The 18512-nt window shown below is 46.5% G+C and overlaps 2 protein-coding genes across 2 annotated transcripts; one reads left to right on the forward strand and one right to left on the reverse strand.

The window, feature by feature from the left end:
• Positions 1-78: 78 nt before the first annotated feature.
• SET (SET nuclear proto-oncogene) lies at positions 79-7939 on the reverse strand. The gene is made up of 8 exons (XM_068552752.1): positions 7495-7939; positions 5890-5947; positions 5083-5225; positions 4641-4744; positions 4430-4543; positions 3418-3588; positions 3168-3314; positions 79-1888 (listed from the first exon to the last, which is right to left on the reverse strand). The coding sequence occupies exons 1-8, from the start codon at positions 7565-7567 to the stop codon at positions 1865-1867; spliced, it is 834 nt and encodes a 277-aa protein (XP_068408853.1). The 5' UTR covers positions 7568-7939; the 3' UTR covers positions 79-1864.
• A 9321-nt stretch (positions 7940-17260) lies between these two features.
• LOC137770498 (cold shock domain-containing protein E1) lies at positions 17261-18057 on the forward strand. Its single transcript, XM_068553204.1, has one exon. The coding sequence runs from the start codon at positions 17288-17290 to the stop codon at positions 17825-17827; it is 540 nt and encodes a 179-aa protein (XP_068409305.1). The 5' UTR covers positions 17261-17287; the 3' UTR covers positions 17828-18057.
• Positions 18058-18512: the final 455 nt, after the last annotated feature.

Consider the following 18512-nt stretch of genomic DNA (forward strand, 5'->3'; position numbering starts at 1 on the left):
AAAACTAGCTTATCATCTAAATCCAAAAGCAAGTAGTAACATTTCTCTGTAAAACAAGGAGAATGACCCCAGCCAAAAAAATCTTTATGTTCCTTTATTGGAGCAAGATTCCTGACCAGTATACAGTGATGTATTTGCTACAGAGACCTGTGCAGAAATTACATACTATCCATCTAGACAGGTTTTCGTTACACTTTGCCTATTGATGGAATAGTTCCATTTATAAAGTTTTTATACATCAAAAAGCTTTGAATTTGACCAGGCGGTCCATTAATTCATCTCTGAAAAAGCTAAGTGGCATTTAATTTTAGCTACTATATTTTACAGCATTAAAAAGCTTATGCATTAGGTAGCTTCTCAAAATGTGATTTATGCACAATGGCATTTAGCAGACAGAGCAGAGTCCATCATCTCCCCCAGATTCACAGAGACAGGTCTCATTTGAGAGCTATATGCTAAAAGAGCTGGTACTTTGAGACAAAAGTACTCCTGAGTTTCTTACCACCAATACGGACTTCTTACTCTGAAAGCCTGTCTTCTCGACCACATTTTACAGTGCCAGTGAAGACATGCCAACAATCGCCCTGTGTATTAACTCGGCAGTAGAGCACCAGGTCTGTCTGATGGTGGTGGCAGGCACTATTATATCCAGGTAAATAAAAGCCCATATTTTGAAATGGCAATTTGAGATACAAATCAAGGGTACAACATATTCAGAACTGAGTTTTCAGCAATCTGATATCCCAAATGATGTGAAAAATTTCAGAAACTGATGTCAAACTGTACCCATGATGGGTTCCCAGCTATGGAGACATTAATACATTGATTCAAATCCCTTTACTCAATCAACATAGCCCTGAGGTCATCCTGCAAAGTGCGTATCAAAAAATACGAAGTTAAGGTGACAAAGTTTGACAGTAACATTATACAAGTCAAACTTGGGAAGTCATATTAAGTATATCTGTTCTGAGAGAAAAGCATGAAATCCTTTGTGTACACATTTAGTTTTATTGTAACAAAGCAACTTGTACACTTTTAACGTTTAAAACTGAGCATCATCTTTCCTTTCCAGTGAAACAAAAAGAAAAATTTAAAAATAAACAGGAACAAAATTACAATAGAGAATGTCAATTGCAAATAAGATCCTACAGGTTCTGCTGATTCTCCCATCGAGTGGCAGGGCTCAAGTCATCATTAGGAGAGAATTTTATTTTAAAAGTGTCATCTTAAACTGCAAGGATGTCCGTTAAACATCACAATTAAACATGCCAAAGGAGAAGCCATGTTGTCAAAATGCCCACTTAACCCACCCAAACATCTCAAACCCACCCTTTGCTGACCTTCTATAACCCCGTTTTTTTAAGTTTTTTTTTTCTTTTTTTAAACAAGAGAAAGTAGACAGATAGATGTTGGTAAATGCTAACTGTCCATATTCACATAGAGACACAGTGTAATCTCTGAGCCCAATATACAGAGAAAGGAGGAAAAAAGCTAGAATTCTATGCACTACTACACAGGGGCCTAGCACCCTCCAGCTTCCAGCAGAGCTAAGGGAGCAGAAGGTTTTTCTTTTTTCCCACAGAGCATGGTGGTGTTGATTCCATAAAGTTTTTGTTGAGACAGGAAGGGATAAAAATGAATCTGGAACAGAAAGGGGTAGAGATTCTTTTCCCACTGAATTCTGCTCAAGGTATTTCCCTCCAAAGTAAGTTGTGAGCCATGGTATAAAGGAGAAAAGAGACCTCAAAAACAGGGCAACTGAGCACAAGAGGAGAAGGAGAAAAAAAAAAAAAGAAAGACTGCAACTTGCTCCCAGGGACTGGAGAAAATTAAAAAAGGAAGGTTGGAATCCATCAGTGTTCCATTAGTCATCTTCTCCTTCATCTTCCTGTAAGAAAAAAAAAGCAGGCAGTTAATCTTTAGGGTTAATTCTAAGGTCAGTCCCCAGTATTCATAATTCTAAGGTCATCCCCAATACTCATACGGACCATGACGGACTCCACAGAACATGACATGCCAAGGGAAATTAATTTTATGAATCTCCACCGTGGTCCCTTGGTATGTGCGAGGGATGGTTCAGAACCCCCTCCACATACAAAAATCCTCGGGGGGCTGGGGGGGAGGAACTTCCTTGGCAGTCCAGTGGTTAAGACTCCATGCCCACTGTAGGGAGTACAGGTTTGATCCCCGGTGGGGGAACTAAGATCCCGCATGCCGCTCAGCATGGCCAATAAACAGATAAAGATATATAAATTTTTAAAAATTAAAAAAAATCCTCAGGATGCTCAAGTCCCTTAAATAAAATAGCACAGTACTTGCATGCAACCTACCCACTTCCTTCCATATACTTTTAAAATTATCTCAGATTACTTATAATAACCAACACAATGTAAATAGTTGTGAATACAACGTAAATAGTTGCCAGCACTTGGAAAATTCAAATTCTGCTTTTTGGAACTTTCTGGAATTAAAAGAAAAAAATCTGCTGTTGGTTGAATCTGAAAAATGGGAACCCACAGATACGAAGGTCGAACTATACATCAGTCTTCATCAATTCCTTTTTTTTTTTTTTTTTTACCCCGGGCCACGCAGCTTACGGGATTTTAGTTCCCCGACCAAGGACAGGACCTGGGACCCAGCAGGGAAAGCGCCCGAGTCCTAACCACTGGACCACCAGGGAGTTCCCCAATCTGTATCCCAATCTGATTCTTGACTGTAAGACCCAGTGATGTTTCAGACAAATTAACTTTTCAGAAGTAACCAAATCAGACATCTTTCAGACCAAGTAATACAAACCAAAACCCACTCTATCCCAATATGATCGTTAAGAATTTTATAGTTTGTCCAAAACATGCGTATTTTTGTTATTTGGGAGATTTCTCAGAATTTGAGCAGCTGCACTGTTCACAGCACTTTCATTAAGTACTGGCTAGGGAATGACATAATTGAACAGTTATAAGAGCTAACCACAAAAGCAGAACTAATTGCATCATTAATACAATGAGCTTATCAAAATTTTCTTCAACCTTGGACGAAACAGCCTATCTTTTCTACAAGTCTTCCCACAATTTGTTGAGTCAGTTCCACTATACAATATAAATAATCTCCAAAGTAACATGGTGAATTCTTTGAAGATTTTCTTTTTGGATTTAACCAAATCTTTTTACCTCTCCTTCCTCCCCCTCATCATCATCTTCATCTTCTTCACCTTCATCCTCATCCCCTTCTTCATCAATATCTTCCAATCCTTCTTCCTCTTCATCATCATCATCATCTTCTTCTCCTTCCCCTTCCTCATCATCCATGTCCGGAACCTAGGGAAAAAAACACACACAAAAACCAAGAGTTACCTTAAGAACTCATTTTCAAACAAATGAAACAAGTGCAACCTTGAATAAAAGAACACTCTCAACTCACCAAGTAGTACTGTAATGGATTTGGCCAAATATCATCTTTGATGACCTCTCCTAACTCATCTGCACCTGCATCAGAATGATCAGTAAACCAGGTGAAGAAGCTTTCTGGTTCCTCATGCTGTCTCTTCCTGCTGGCTTTATTCTGCGTTTGACTTGAACGTTTTGTCAAATCCTAAATGAAGATGGAAGAACTTTTGACATAGGCTCACTACACCTTAAATCCCTATAATTTAAATAAGGTTTTAACCCAAAAGCAGAGCAAAAAAATGGACGTTCCATTATCTACACTATTATTCTTATCTAAAGAAAGTTACAAAAAGTACAGCTAATAAAGAGAAAGAGAAGCCCAAGAATTTTAGGTCTACAAAGAACGCCATCAAATTTGTATGTCAAGCTTTTCTTGAAAGTTACCATCTAGACTTGGCTTTCTTTTTTTATTTTAAGTAAAATTAGTTCCACTTAAACAACCACTATCTTAACACAATATAATTTAAAATATATTTACTACTTAAACAAAAAGAGGGCTTCCCTGGTGGCGCAGTGGTTAAGAATCCACCTGCCAATGCAGGGGACACGGGTTCGGGCCCTGGGCCGGGAAGATCCCACAGGCTGCGGAGCAACTAAGCCCATGCGCCACAACTACTGAGCCCGCGCTCTGCAACAAGAGAAGCCACCACAATGAGAAGCCCGCGCACCGCAACGAAGAGTAGCCCCCACTAGTCGCAACCAGAGAAAGCCCGCGCGCAGCAACGAAGACCCAACGCAGACAGAAATAGGTTTTGGGAAACCGTAAGTCACCCATGTAGAAACCAAAATGATTTAGTCCATCTCAACAAAAACTTGCTCTACAATTTATAAGACCACAAGCTATCGTATTTGGCTTTAACAAAATAGACATTTTTATATTTTAAGGAACTGCATTTAACACGTCACAAAAACACCAAACATTTAATTAAATAGTTCAACTAGATCAAACTATAGAAAATATCAATGCCCAACAATCCCTCAAATACCTTTCCGGATTTCCATTTGATTTCAGTGGACTTTGAAGATGGATCACCACTCTCATTCAGATGAAATTCTTTGGAGAGAACTTTATTTTCAAAGTAGGGGTTTTCATCAAAATACTACAATAAACAGAGAATTAGAAATCAATACAAAACAGCCCTTCTAACCAATACTCAAGTTAATTTCCATAGTGACAAACAAGTTACTGATACTTACAAAATCTATTCTGTAACCTGATTTAATATCTTCAAATTCTGTCACTTCGACTCTTGTCAAGTAATGCAGCGCCTCTTCATCCTCCTCCCCAAGCAATGCAGACACTAGATCAGCAAATAGGCCAAACGATTATTAAACAAACATTAACAAACAACTCAAGCAATCCCTTTTAAAATTTCCCAAATTTGGTTTCATAAATCCATTATAAACTGAAAACCAAATGGCTCAGTGTCAGAGCTGTCACTTTCTTTTATCAAGTAATTAAACAGAATCCCAAGCTAGAATAGGATCTCTTCTAAAGAGAAAGCATGAATTGCAAGCCTCTCCCTGTTTCAACCTCTGCATGTAATCAACATGGTGGACCAAGTCCTCAACCAAGGTCCCTCCCCTCTTTAACAAGTGGACATCCCACACCCTTTAATAATGCTTTGCCGCAACATACCTTGTGGATGGTTAACAAATGTTGTTACCCAAAAATTTGGGATTTTGGCGATCAATTCCGACCTCTTCTGAAAAAATGGTTGGCGGAGTTTGTTATATTTCTGTTCTACTTTCAAAATCTCCTCACTGGCTTGTTCGTTAAGTCTGAAGCAAATGAAAAGACACGTTGACAAGGACGATACTTAACAAATACAAAAATTGCCGAGATTACAGAATATTTACTCGTTAGCTTTAGAACAATGCAAAGTACGTATTTATAATCACCAAATCACCTAGATTTTTGTAGCCAGAGACCCAAGTCAAAATTGAGATGGCAATTTGATCAGCTTTACCAATAGGCACTAGATAATTGACAGTTCTTCAAGTGCCCAAACAGCATTTTGGTAACATTGTATATCTATCTACTCCAGTTACCAGGCCAACTTCAATTGTTTCCCTCAGGCAGATCAAGAAGAAGAAAAAAAAAAAGCTGCGAATCAAGTAACAGAGTTATAAGGCAAGTCAGAGCAACACTGATGCCATAATACTAAACTATCACAAGTCCACACAATGCAACTCAGACAACTTGTAGCCTATGAAAGCAAACCCTGTCTTTACAAGGCCAATGTACTTTAATCAGAAACTTTTTGGTGACAGTAAAATGTTTCACAGAAAAGTAACACTGAATCCTCATATAGCTATTTCCAACTAAGTTATAATCATCTCCACTTGGCCAGTAGATACAGATGTATTTGGCCATAGTTTCAATGATTACCAAACCATAAGATGCATGTCAGAAAACCTCAAAGCAAATTGAGAAAAACTTTACCTGTCTATTTCATTTTGTACTTCATCAATATGCTCAATTGCTTCTTGCTGTTCTTTTTCTGCAAAAAAAAGGTGCATGAGACTCAATACTAATTTGAAAATAAATTTAACTGGTTTTCCTTCCTGATGTTAACAGTCTGTGATGTGAGCTATATCAATAAAGCTGTTTAAAAAAAAACTTGCCTCCTACTACAAGGCATGCTTTCCACGTGTTCATGTGTATAGTTGACATATTACTTTTCAATTAAAAGACTATTCACAAACCATGCTGTTAGACTCGTCAAAATGTTTGACTGTAACGCTTTTACGAGTTCCGTTACAAGACCAATTAAAGTTTCTATAATGAGATAAGTAATAAACGCTATTCAAAAATCCTTAAGTTCTCTTTAAAAAAAAAAAAATCACATTATATGCCTGCAATAGAGTAGCACCAGCTATTAACTAAAATACGGAAACTAACCCATGACAATAACAAAAATTAGGACACCACCTATCTCCATAGTGGAATCACCTTTTACACGAAATTGAAAATATTGCTCAGTATCGATTACTCTTAAGACATCAGACACGCCTACAAAGACAGGGAAGGCCCTGGGAACTACCTCACCACCGTAAACACTCGACTTTACCTTCTAAGAACATGAACCCCCGGATTCGAATCCGACCTTTCTCGCCCCTCCAACCCAATTTCAGGCGGGTTGATCTCAGAGGCGGCCCCACACGACTTTGGAGCACACTTACAGGGAGCAAGCATGCAGTCAGAAACGATGGGCCAAAGAACGGAAAGCAGGAAAAGGGGGTGTGCTACGGGAAAGGTACCCTTTTGTCCGGTAAAGACCGCAAAACCTACAAAGCTAAGGGGCGTGAAGGGGCCGGATCGCGCGGTTCATTTCCGGCAACCAGCCCGGGTGGTGCAGCCCCCCTGCCGAGAAAGCCTTTACGGAAAAGACCAGTAGGTTTGCTCCGAGCCATTGTAAAGACCCTCCGACACCCCGATCGCCGCGCCAGGTTTCTCAGCGCCCTGCCGCGACGAGGTGGCCACCCCACGTGGGGGCTGCCCGGGGCCAGCCAGAGCATCCTCCGAGCAGCCCGGGCCGCGGCGCGGCCGCGTGCTTCCCCGCGCCCCCACCCCGCCCCAGCTCGAGGCAGAGGGCCGCGCCGGGGCCGGCCTCCGGGTGGGAGTGCGGGGGCGCCGCCCGCGGGCCGGGCGCGAAGGGGGAGCCGCGCGGAGGCCCGGGCGCGGGGCCGCGTCCGGCCGCACCATGTGGCGGCGACGGCGGCTGATGGGAGCGAGGCATCATGGCGGAGCACAATAAAGAGAGGCTTCTCGGGAGGGAGGGAGGGGGAGGAGAGCGAGGGAGGGGGGAGAGGAAGGGGGGGTCTCCTCCGCCCGCGCCGAGCAGGCCGCAGCGCCCCCGCCTCGCAGCGCCGTCCGCCGCCGCGGCGCCACCCGGCCCCGGCCCCGCGCGCACAAAAAAGGGCGCCGAGGCGCGCGCCGGCCCGTCCGCCCGGCGCCCCGCGCGCCCCGGGCCCCGCCGGCGGCCTGCGGCCGGGCGGGAGGCGAAGATGGCGGCGCGGGCCGGCCCCCGCCTCGCCTGCTCCTCACCTGAGGTCTCGTCGGCCCCGTCGTGGTTGGAGTTGAGCTCCTTTTTACTGACTTTGGCCGCCGGCGCCGACATGGTGCTGCTCCGCGGTCGGGGGGGGAGCGGGGAGGGGGAGAGAAGGGAAGGCGAAGGGGGCGGGCAGCGGCTTCCCCTCACGCCACACGCGCGGGCGCTCGCTCGGTCCGGCCGCCTCCTCCCGGCGCTCGCTCGCTCGCTTTCCCTCCCCCTGGCTCGCGCGCGCTGCCCTCGCGGCCTGACGACGACGGAGGGGCTGGGGCTGCGTGCCGGGCCCCGGCCCGGGCTCCTGCTTACGGAGGGGAGGCGGCGGCGGGCGGGCAGGCAGCTCTGCTCCCTCACTCACGCTCCGCGCTCCAGCTCGCTGCTCGATCTCCCCGAGCCGCCTCCTCCTCCACCTCCTCCTCACGGCGAGGGGCGGGCGGCAGGGCGCAGGCGCGCCAGGCCCCGCGCGCACGCCCCGCCTCCGGCCAGAGAGGCTCGCGCCGCCTCACCATTGGCTGGGGCGCCAGGACCAGGGGGCGGAGCCGCGGCGAGGAGACACAGGACCTGGCGAAGAGGCGGGAGGAAGGAACGCCGCGACGTACGGGGACTGCCCCCCGCGCCGCGCTCCCCTCCCCCGCTTTCCCCTTCTCCAGCCCGACCCGGGACTTTTGCGCGCTACGGGCGCGCGGCGGCCCGAGGGGCGGGGCCTCGCCAGGCTGCGCGCAGGCTCCCAGGCGGGTGCGTCACGTGGTGGCGGAGCGGTTTCCCCTGTCGGCCGGGTGGCGCGGGGGAGCGGGGTGTCTGCAGCCCCCCGACGGCGCAGGCCTCGTAGTAGCCTGGCTTCAGGACACTGGAGCCCAGAAATATATCCACCCTGGGTTCTGCACTCTGGGACACTACTGGGGCGCCCCTCCTCGTGAGGGAAGGAAGGCGGCACCTCCATCCTATTTCCCAGAGAGGGAAGCTGCCTTCGGAGTCAGGCTTGTTTGCAAAGCCCGAAGCTGCCCAGTCCACTCACAGGGAGGGCCTTTTCCTGGCTCTTAGTCCAAGCTCTGCCCAGCAGGCTGTGTGCACTTGGGCAAGTCATTTTCCCTCTATTGGCCTATTTGTTATGAAATTACAAAATTCAAGAAAGGCTGACAAACGGAACGTTGTGTCAGTGGTGATGTTTAAGCAGGGCCACGCTAAAGTGGAAGTCCTCTGAAGGCGAGGAGGTGCCACATTCATCCGCGGGTGCTTTTGACCCAATTCAGTGCCTAATTCAAGGAGCTTGCAAGAATCCGTACAGAGTGCTAAGCGCCAGTCCCAGCAACTGCGCCTGCATCGCACGACTGCGAAGATGGAGTCGGCTGTGTTAATTTCATTTCGCTCTGTCAGAGAGGACCAACAAGGCCTGCTTTAGAGGCCAAGTCTTGAAACAGGAAGGCCAAGGCATTTCTGTTTAAACTGTGCTTTCCAGGTAATGCAAATGTACCACTCACTGCTCTACTCCTTCCTGCAGGGCCCCAAGACATGGACACAAAAAGTCTGAAATCTCTCCTTGGGTGTTTATAACCAAAACCAGGGGTTGGATTATTTGCCTTCCAGGACTCACATTTTACTATCAGCTCTTAAAGTTCAAGCAGTGTCTTTCATGTTCAAGATAATCCATTGGTGGGTGATCGATAAATGTTAAGTGGCTGACAGTCCATGGGAAGAGAATACAAATGTCTTCTTGGGGCTTTCCCCAAAACCCAGAAATTAATCTTTCTCCTCCAAACCTTATTATTCTCAATTGAGTCCAGCTCAATCCATACCCATCCCAATTGGACAGGATTTTTAAGGGAAGAATTATTAGCACCAATGAGAAGCTGGGAAATGTTTGACAACCAGCTCCCAGAAGAGAAAAAAACACACCAAAAACCTTGATTTGTAGCATTTGCTGATTTCAGTGGTGTATAAATACTCCCACCATGGCAAATTTCCTGCTACCACTTTGATGTCACTGAACAGAGATGGAAAGAAATACCAGGCTCCAACTTCCCTGGTGGCACAGTGGTTAAGGATCCGCCTGCCAATGCAGGGGACACGGGTTCCAGCCCTGGTCCGGGAAGATCCCACATGCTATGGAGCAACTAGGCCTGTGTGCCACAACTACTGAGCCTGTGTGCCACAACTACTGAAGCCCGTGTGCCTAGAACCCGTGCTCCGCAACAAGAGAAGCCACCGCAATGAGAAGCCCGTGCACTGCAACAAAGAGTAGCTCCCACTCGCCGCAACTAGAGAAAAGCCTGTGCGCAGCGACGAAGATCCAGTGCAGCCAAAAATAAATAAAATTTTTAAAAAATTCAAACAAACAAACAAACAAAAATAGCAGGCTCCAGTGCACTGCTGAAGCATGTAGCATGGGCCACAGGCTGTGATAAATACACGCATTTCCTTCTCTTTCAGTCCTCACAAAATACGAGACAGGTATTAATATCCTCATTTCACAGATAAACTCAACTTTTTTTGATACAGGTGGCAGGGCCAAGGCTAATGGATAACAAAGCTCCTGCCCTAAGGACAGAGTTTTTCCATTTTTTTGACATGAATTACAGTAAGAGGTACATTTGATATTAGGACCCAGTACACACCTACACACAAAACAATGCTTACCCTCACTGAGTGTGATGACTATTAATCTTCTATTTTCTTTAAATGCAGGTCACTCTCCACTAAAATGATTTCATGACCCACAAATGGGATGAAACGGTCTGAAAAACACTGTGCTGAAGGCTGCTTTCATACACAAAACAAAGCCTGCTCACCGGTTGGTACCAGTGACCCAGAGCATCTCCTAAGTGCCTGATCTACCAGTGTTTCCCATGTATCTGCAGGGGCTCCAGGGAGCCTTCTAATGCCTTCTGATTAGGCAATGGGCTTCAAGGCTCCCACCCCTGCCCTTAGGACCATCCTGTTCTTCCAGACCTTTCCCACAGCACTTCTCAAGATGAATTCAAGGAGCACACACTAGGAAGTGGAAGAGAAAGAGAAAGCAAAAAGCCAAGTTTCAGCAAACAAGGGAGTGGCATGGACACACTAAGAGAGAATTCCCCCACTGAATTATTCTCTGTGGTCTCTCTCCCCTCCAACATTAGGAGCTCTGCATTCTCTCCTTGGCCTCTCACCTCACTCTCAGAATTCCTCTCTCTTCTCCTTCCCAGCTTCCTTTGAAGGAGGAGAATCCCACAGCTTAAAGATTGGAACAGAGATGCTGGCATTCCCTAAAATGCAGCAGTGTCCCAGGATGAACCACCTTGGAGGGACTGTGGTTGCACCTTGCCGTCCCTTCTGGTCCTGTTAATTCTCCCAAGAAGCTAAACAGGAGGCGACCAGAAGGACTCATCCACATTTTGCTGCTCACAAGTGGGAAAGAGTTTACTGTCCGTCTCAAGAGCACTGATTATGAGCCAATTGCTGTCTTGTGTTTCACTTCCACTTAAGCCTCACAGCAAGCCTAACAGATACTATTGAGCCCATTTTACAGAAGAGGAAAGAAGCACAGGTTATGTCACTTGCCCAACAAGGTCACACAGCTGGATGCAGCCAGGTTTCGAGCCCTGTCCAGCTTTACCACATCGGGATATCAGCTGGGCAGGAGGTCTTTGCATCTCATTTGGAAGGGGATGGACTGAGACCCATTAAATGTAAACTTTCCACATCACCCATCAGATCCACAGGAGCTCTGCAATGAGGGCTCCTCATCCAGTGCTCCTTCCATGAGCAAATGTGGACCTCAGCCAAGTGAGCAAATTAGGAAGATTCGTGGACTCCAAGCCCCTCCCCTCTGTGCTGAGCCAGCCCGCTGTCACTTCCTGGGGCAATGCTGTCCTGCCTTCCAGGACCTATCCAAACTCACCCTCACCCCCTCCAGCTGCCCCCCTGCCGCGAAGGCCCCACCACACCCGCAATCTATCCGGGAGGCCTAATCACCAGAACAATGCACTTTGTGCTTAACTCCAAGCTGTGTGTGTGCAAAGCACAGCCCTCACCTCCAAGTTAAGTGTTAATGGGGGGTGGGGCAGACATGAAACCAACAATTAGAATGTACAGGCCAGGCTGGGGTGGCTCTGGGTGCTGCAAGGGCAGAAGGGGGCTCCTAACACACAGCAGCTGTCGCTCAAAGGAGAATACCTGCAAGGAGTGACTTTTCAGCAGGAAACTGCAGAACGAGTAGGCATGCACAGGTAGGGAGAGGAGAGCGATCCAGGCAGAGGACAGACAGGCTTCCAGGCCCCGAGGTGAAAGAATGGAGCCCCAGGAGGTGAAGAGAGGTTAAAGGTGCCGGAGGGAGCCTGAACCTGGAGAGGTCGGCAAGGACCAGGTGGGCAGTGCCCCGGAAGTCTCTTAGTCTGTACCTCGAGGGCAATGGGAAGGCTAGGAAGGGTTTTAAGCCAGGGAGTCACATGATTGGCTTTGCTCTGGCTGGAAGGGAGGAGGAAGCCGGAAGCAAGAGGAGGAGGAGGGGGCAGTAATCCGGGCCAGAGTTATGGGCGGGCGGCAACAGCAGGAAAGAGGTGGACGGATATGAGGTGTTGAGGAACTACCAGGACTCAGGGACCTGATGGCACGTGGAGGAGTGGAGGAGAGGAGAGGGGTCACCTATGTTTCCCCCAGCCTCAAGCTGGCTACTGGTGTCACTTGACCAAGACAAAAGGAATGAGTCTGGGGGCTGGGAGCATAGGTGTGGGGTTGGGGCCAGGACCGAGCTCACGCGTGCTCCAGGCCTCCCACTTTCACCCCTTCTGGTTCTTCCTTCACATACACCTAATCCATGCACCCCATGCTTAAAATCCTTCAGGGGAATTTGCAGTCATCTCAAAAAGTGTGGGGCAAAAAAAAAAAAAAAAAAAAGAAAAAATCACCTAGAAGTCAATCCTTGCAAATCCTTTAAATCTCCAATAAAACGTAGTGTCCGGACGTACCTTCCTTCGGCAAGTTCGGAGTAGCAGACGTTTCCTCTGGCCTGGAGGCAGGAGTCCGTCTTGGTTTCTTCGGTTTCTTTACTTGGGGTGGAAGTGAAGACTGGTGTTTGGGGGCCATGCTGGGAGAAAAGCCAAGAATCCACCCAAGGGAAGAAGCTCGTACCAGGAGCTCAGAGAACTAAGGCTGCCCCAGGTGACAGAGGTTTAAATATGCTCTGGAGCCGCCTGGAGGGGATATTTACGTGACAGTGGGACACACCCCATTCCCCCTCCCCCAGCCTCAACCTCCTACCCACCCTCCAATCAAGATCAACTTCTTTTACTTTCTCTTTGCTTTTCTCTCTAAGGGCTTTCTCAGCAGTGGGGGGGGGGGGGGGGGGGGGGGGGTGCGGGAGGGAGGTGTTTTCCTTGGGCAGGGAGCAGTTCTGTGCTTTCCGGGACCCTCCTGGTCTTGACTTGAAGCACCAGTGGCCCATCCCCCAGTCCTGTCTCAAATATTCTCTGTAGGCAGCACTGCCCACATTGAGAACTGTACTCTTCTTTTTTTCCTCTGGCCTCTTAGAAGATTTAAACGTGCTCTTGTCTCACCTCAGCCTGGAACATTCTTCAGTCTCCCCACTCCCACCGCCTTGCCTGGCTAACTCCTTCCCAACCTCCACGTCTCAGTTTGGAGGGATAAATGAATGTTAAAATAAAGGAATCTGGGACTTCCCTGGTGGTCCAGGGGCTAAGATTCCGCGCTCCCAATGCAGGGGGCCTGGATTCGATCCCTGGTCAGGGAACTAGATCCCACATGCCGCAACTAAAAGATCCCGCATGCCGCAACTAACGATGCCGCGTGCTGCAACGAAGATCCTGAAACTAAGACCCAGCACAGCCAAATAAATAAATAAATATTTTAAAATAAAATAAAGGAATCCCAGTCAAGTATTAGAAAGCAAGAGGAAAAGCGGGTACCCTTGAGAGGACTTGGGACAGCCGTTCATTCTTCTCTCATTTCAGGTACGATTAGAAGGTTAAGAGTTTGAAGAACCTGTAGAAGGCATGTTGTCTGGGGGTCCCAAAACCCAATGCCTGTCAGGTAACAACTATGAGTAAGGCAAGCAACTGGAATTCACAACAGCTGGAGGAAGGTAGGTTGGTATAACCACTCTGGAAAACATGTGCCGGCTCTATCAAAGCAGAGCCTGGGCTGAGTTACTCTTACCCAGCAGTTCTACCCCCGCCTACATGCTCAACAGAAATGCGTACCTGTGTGCGCCAATATGTGTGATAAATGTGTACAGGAATGTCCACAGCAGTGAGATTCATACTAGCCAAAATCTGGAAACAATACAGATGTCTACCAACAGCCGAATAAATAGGTTGTGAGATATTTATACAACGGAACATGATAAAACGATGAAAACAAATGAACTACAGCTATGTGCCATCATGTGAATGCAGCCTACAAACATAATGTTGAGTGAAAGACACAAGACACAAAATAGGACAGGCTGTGTGATTGCACTTATATAAATTACAAAAACAGACAAAACTGATCTATGCTGTTAGAAGTCTGGTGTGTGGTTACCTTTGCCCTGGGGAGGGACATCATCTGAGGTGGGATTAAGGGCCTTAATCCTTTCTGGTGATGCCCAGTTTCTGGATCTGGGGTTTGCTACACCAGTGTGTTTGGTTTGTGAACCCCAAGCTGCCATATCTTTGATTCTTCTAAAGAACAGCCAGAGATATACATTTTGTTTTCAATCTTTTTTTTTTTTTTTGGCTGCACCAGGTCTTAGTTGCGGCATGCTAGTTGCGGCAGGTGGACTTCTTAGCTGCGGCATGCAAACTCTTAGTTGTGACATGCATGTGGGATCTACTTCCCTGACCAAGGATTGAACCCAGAGCCCCTGCATTGGGAGCGCGGAGTCCTACACACTGGACCACCAGGGAAGTCCCAGAGATACACATTTTTATATGAAATCTCTGGATTTTTAAAAGTTAGCAACTAGGGCTTCCCTGGTGGCGCAGTGGTTAGGAATCCGCCTGCCAATGCAGGGGACATGGGTTTGAGCCCTGGGCCGGGAAGATCCCACGTGCCGCGGAGCAACTAAGCCCGTGCGCCACAACTACTGAGCCTGCACTCTAGAACCTGCAAGCCACAACTACTGAGCCTGCGTGCCACAACTTACTGAAGCCCGTGTGCCTAGAGACCATGCTCTGCAACAAGAGAAGCCACCGCAATGAGAAGCCCGCTCACTGCAACTAGAGAAAGCCCGCGCGCAGCAATGAAGACGCAACGCAGCCAAAAAAAAAAAGAAAGTTAGCAACTAATTAAACATTTTAAAACACACTTTGTGGACGAAGTAAAGCATGTCATCAGGCCACTTTCAGCCTATGAGCCATGAGTTTACAACCTCTGAGATAGTGCAATGATTTTCCTTTTTTTTTTCTGTTTGTTTTTTTCCCATTAATTACCCTCTTAAAATAAATCTAAGGCATAAGTCAGTGATGTCAATACTGATAAAAAGCTGGGCTCTTTCCGGAGGAAGACCGAGCACCACCAACATCTCTTACTCCCTCCCATCCCTCCGTTCTCTGACAGCTTCTGAGGGACTTTGGGCTTCTTCTAAGACATTTTGGTTTCACAGCTAGTCAAGCTGAGACCTGAAAGAAGTGATTTACCTAAGGTCATAAGGAGAATAACAGTTAAAACTGGAACCCCAGTTCTGGGGTCATTTTATCACAGGGATGCACTTTCTAACCAGCCTAAGTGTCAGTGTTTACACCTGTAAAATGGATGATAATAATACATGCCTCTTTGTTTTAGGATTTTCAATTAAGGACAAAGAGTCATCTTTCTCCTGTTTTTACCAAAGAAACTGTCCAAAACAACAGCATGGAAAACAAAAACAAAAACTCTCTTTTGATGAAACTGGGAGTCAGCTAAACCCCAAAGCACAGAATAGGTGGCTGGATGGCCAAAGCAGTGGAAAAGGAACAGGATGTATGCAGGAAGAGAGGACAGATGCCCTAGCTACAGATTTCTGGGTGTATCAGCAAAGGACACTTATGGAAGCTGAGGGGCAAACCCCAAATCCCTTGCTTGTAGCAGCCGGAAGGGATTGCACTGACAGGATGCAGCACCAGCTCAGTTCCTAGAAACAAAGGACAAGGGGGTCAGTGAGGAGTAGCAAAAGCAGCTTCATGAGACCCATACAAATTCCAATTACCTTGAGATTCCCTTTTATTACCCACCAACCTGAGATCCAAAAGTTAAAAACAGCCTACCTGGGAGAAGGCACCTGAAATGGATACAGCCCCTTTGGAGGGCAGTTTAACCATCAGAGTATCTATCAAAAGTGCAAAAGTACATACACTTGACCCAGAAATTCTCCTTCCATTTTTTATCCTACAGATAAATGAGGTGGCACCTATGCAAGGCAATTCACTGCAACATCATAAAAGTGAAAGATTGGAAACAACCTAACAACTTCTTTGGGCTTTGGGTGACCAAAGGGTATAACCTATACAGTAGAATGAGCTGCAACCATTAAATCAAATAGGGAACAAGAGCCATGGTGAAATGAAATAAGCAAGGTCCTACCAAGCAGGTAGTAGGTTACCATTTGTGTAAAAGGGAGGGTAGAAAAAAAATACATGTTCACTTATTTGCCTGTATACTTGTAACACAGCTATTAAAGGACTCCTGTGAAGGTGATAACTCAGCCATCCCTGGGGAGGGGACTGGGTTGTGAGAAATGAAAGGACAGGGATACAGGGAGATCTTTCACTCTTCACCCTGTTGTACATTTTGAATTTTGAACCTGTGTATCTATTACATTAAAACAAAACAAAGATTACCTGAGCTCTAGTACTTAGAATCACTTACATCACATAAGAACAGCACCCACTTGGTACACGTCAGCTTAAATTCAAACATGCAAGACCCCACCTTTCCTTTCCTCCACAGCTTCCAAAACTTGAACTTCCTGGATTCCCAGAGGTGTTACCAGGCAACTGTGCAACTCTGCTCCATTCCAGAACTGGCTGCAGACAAGGTGGAGGCAAGGCAAATGGCCTCCCTCCACCCCACCCAAAAGTTGACAGGATCATGGCGTTCCATAACCCTGAGGCCAGGCCAATTCTGGGAACCAGAATTTTCCAAAACATCCCAAACACCCATAGCTGTATGAGAGGATTTCAATAGCATTATCCTTTTAAACGCTCCCATCAACCTTTCCAGGACAGTATTATGTCCTTATTTTACAGATGAGAGAATCAAATCAAATGAAAAATTGACAGCCAAAGAATCTTGTCCAAAAATCAAAAGGATAGGAATAGAAGACTCAGGATTCAAACCGGTGTCTTTCTGGACTTCCTTGGCTGTCCAGTGGTTAAGACTGTGCTTCCAATGCAGGGGGCACGGGTTCGATCCCTGGTCAGGGAACTAAGATCCCACATTCTGCGTTTCTTATCTTAAATGGGTGCCAGGGCCTGAGGGTCATTTGGTACCTCTTTCATTGCCCTCACACTGTTCTCTGGCTCCTTGGTACTTATTAAAAAGTTAATAATAAGGAATTCCCTGGTGGTCCAATGGTTAGGACTCAGCACTTTCACTGTCTGGGGCGGGGACTAGGGGAAGGGGAGGATGGGGGGTGGGGGGAAGGGGGAAGGTGGGGGGCCGGTTCGATCCCTGGTCAGGGAACTAAGATCCTGCAAGCTGCGTGGCACGGCCAAAAAACAAAAAAAAAATTAATAATAGTCTTTAAAAAAAGTTACACCAGTATCCCACCATCAAGACATAGGAACTACTCTTCGCCCCTTGAGGAGTGTTGATCCAACACAGACTGAGTACCAAGGAATGATTGCGATCATGGATGAAGGAGATATGAAAGGTGAGGTCTATCCATTTGGCATAGTTGGGATGGCCAACAAAGGGGATTGCCTACAGAAAGGGGAGAGCATCAAGTTCCAATTGTGTGTCCTGGGCCAAAATGCACAGACTATGGCCTACAACATCACACCCCTGCGTAGGGCCACAGTGGAGTGTGTGAAAGATCAGTTTGGCTTCATTAACTATGAAGTAGGAGATAGCAAGAAGCTCTTTTTCCATGTGAAAGAAGTTCAGGATGGCATTGAGCTACAGGCAAGAGAGGAGGTGGAATTCTCAGTGATTTTTAATCAGCACACTGGCAAGTGCAGTGCTTGCAATGTTTGGCGAGTCTGCAAAGGCCCCAAGGCTGTTGCAGCTCCACGACCTGATAGGTTGGTCAATCGCTTGAAGAACATCACCCTGGATGATGCCCCTCGCCTAGTGGTTCTTCGTCAGCCAAGGGGACCAGATAACTCAGTGGGATTTGGTGCCGAAAGAAAGATCCATCAAGCTGGTGTCATTGACTAACCACATCCACAAAGCACATCATTAATCCACTATGATCAAGTTGGGGGGATTCTGGTGAAGGGTTCTGAATATCTCCCTCTTCATCCCTCCCAAAATCTGGAATACTTATTCTATTGAGCTATTACACCAGTTTTAACACCTTCCTCGTGTTATGTTTAAAAAAATAAATAAATTTAAGAAAACCATTTTAAAATTATGCACAGTTGCAGCCTGGAAAACTTAAGGTGGCGCCTTGTAGTATCAATTTTAGGAGCTTTATTTGGTGCATTTAAGGTAACTGGTAATTGCAAAATCCACTTTGCCTGTGTAAGTGAAAAATATAGACTGTTACCTTGTTGGCCCTATGAAATTCTGCACTTGATACTTAGTATATACTCTACCTTCATTACTTCTGGCAAGATGTTCTGCCTTAGCATTCAGTTGCATTCTTTCTCCTTTTCTTTTCTGTTCATTATGCTTTAATTCTGAGGACCATATGATGGTAGAATATATTAAAAATTACAAAAATTTGTATAGGTAAACCAATTCTTTAAGTTGATGGCCAAATGTTATTTTTCATATCATTTATAATCTTCTCACAGTCTATTTAATGAAGTTTGGTTAGATTTCAGTGAAAATTATCTTCCAGGGTAGTTTCCCCCCCACCCCGGGATGGGGGGAGGTAACTTGATCACAATTAGTATAT

This window comes from Eschrichtius robustus, chromosome 10, assembly GCF_028021215.1.
Source record: "Eschrichtius robustus isolate mEscRob2 chromosome 10, mEscRob2.pri, whole genome shotgun sequence".
NCBI lineage: Eukaryota > Metazoa > Chordata > Mammalia > Artiodactyla > Eschrichtiidae > Eschrichtius > Eschrichtius robustus.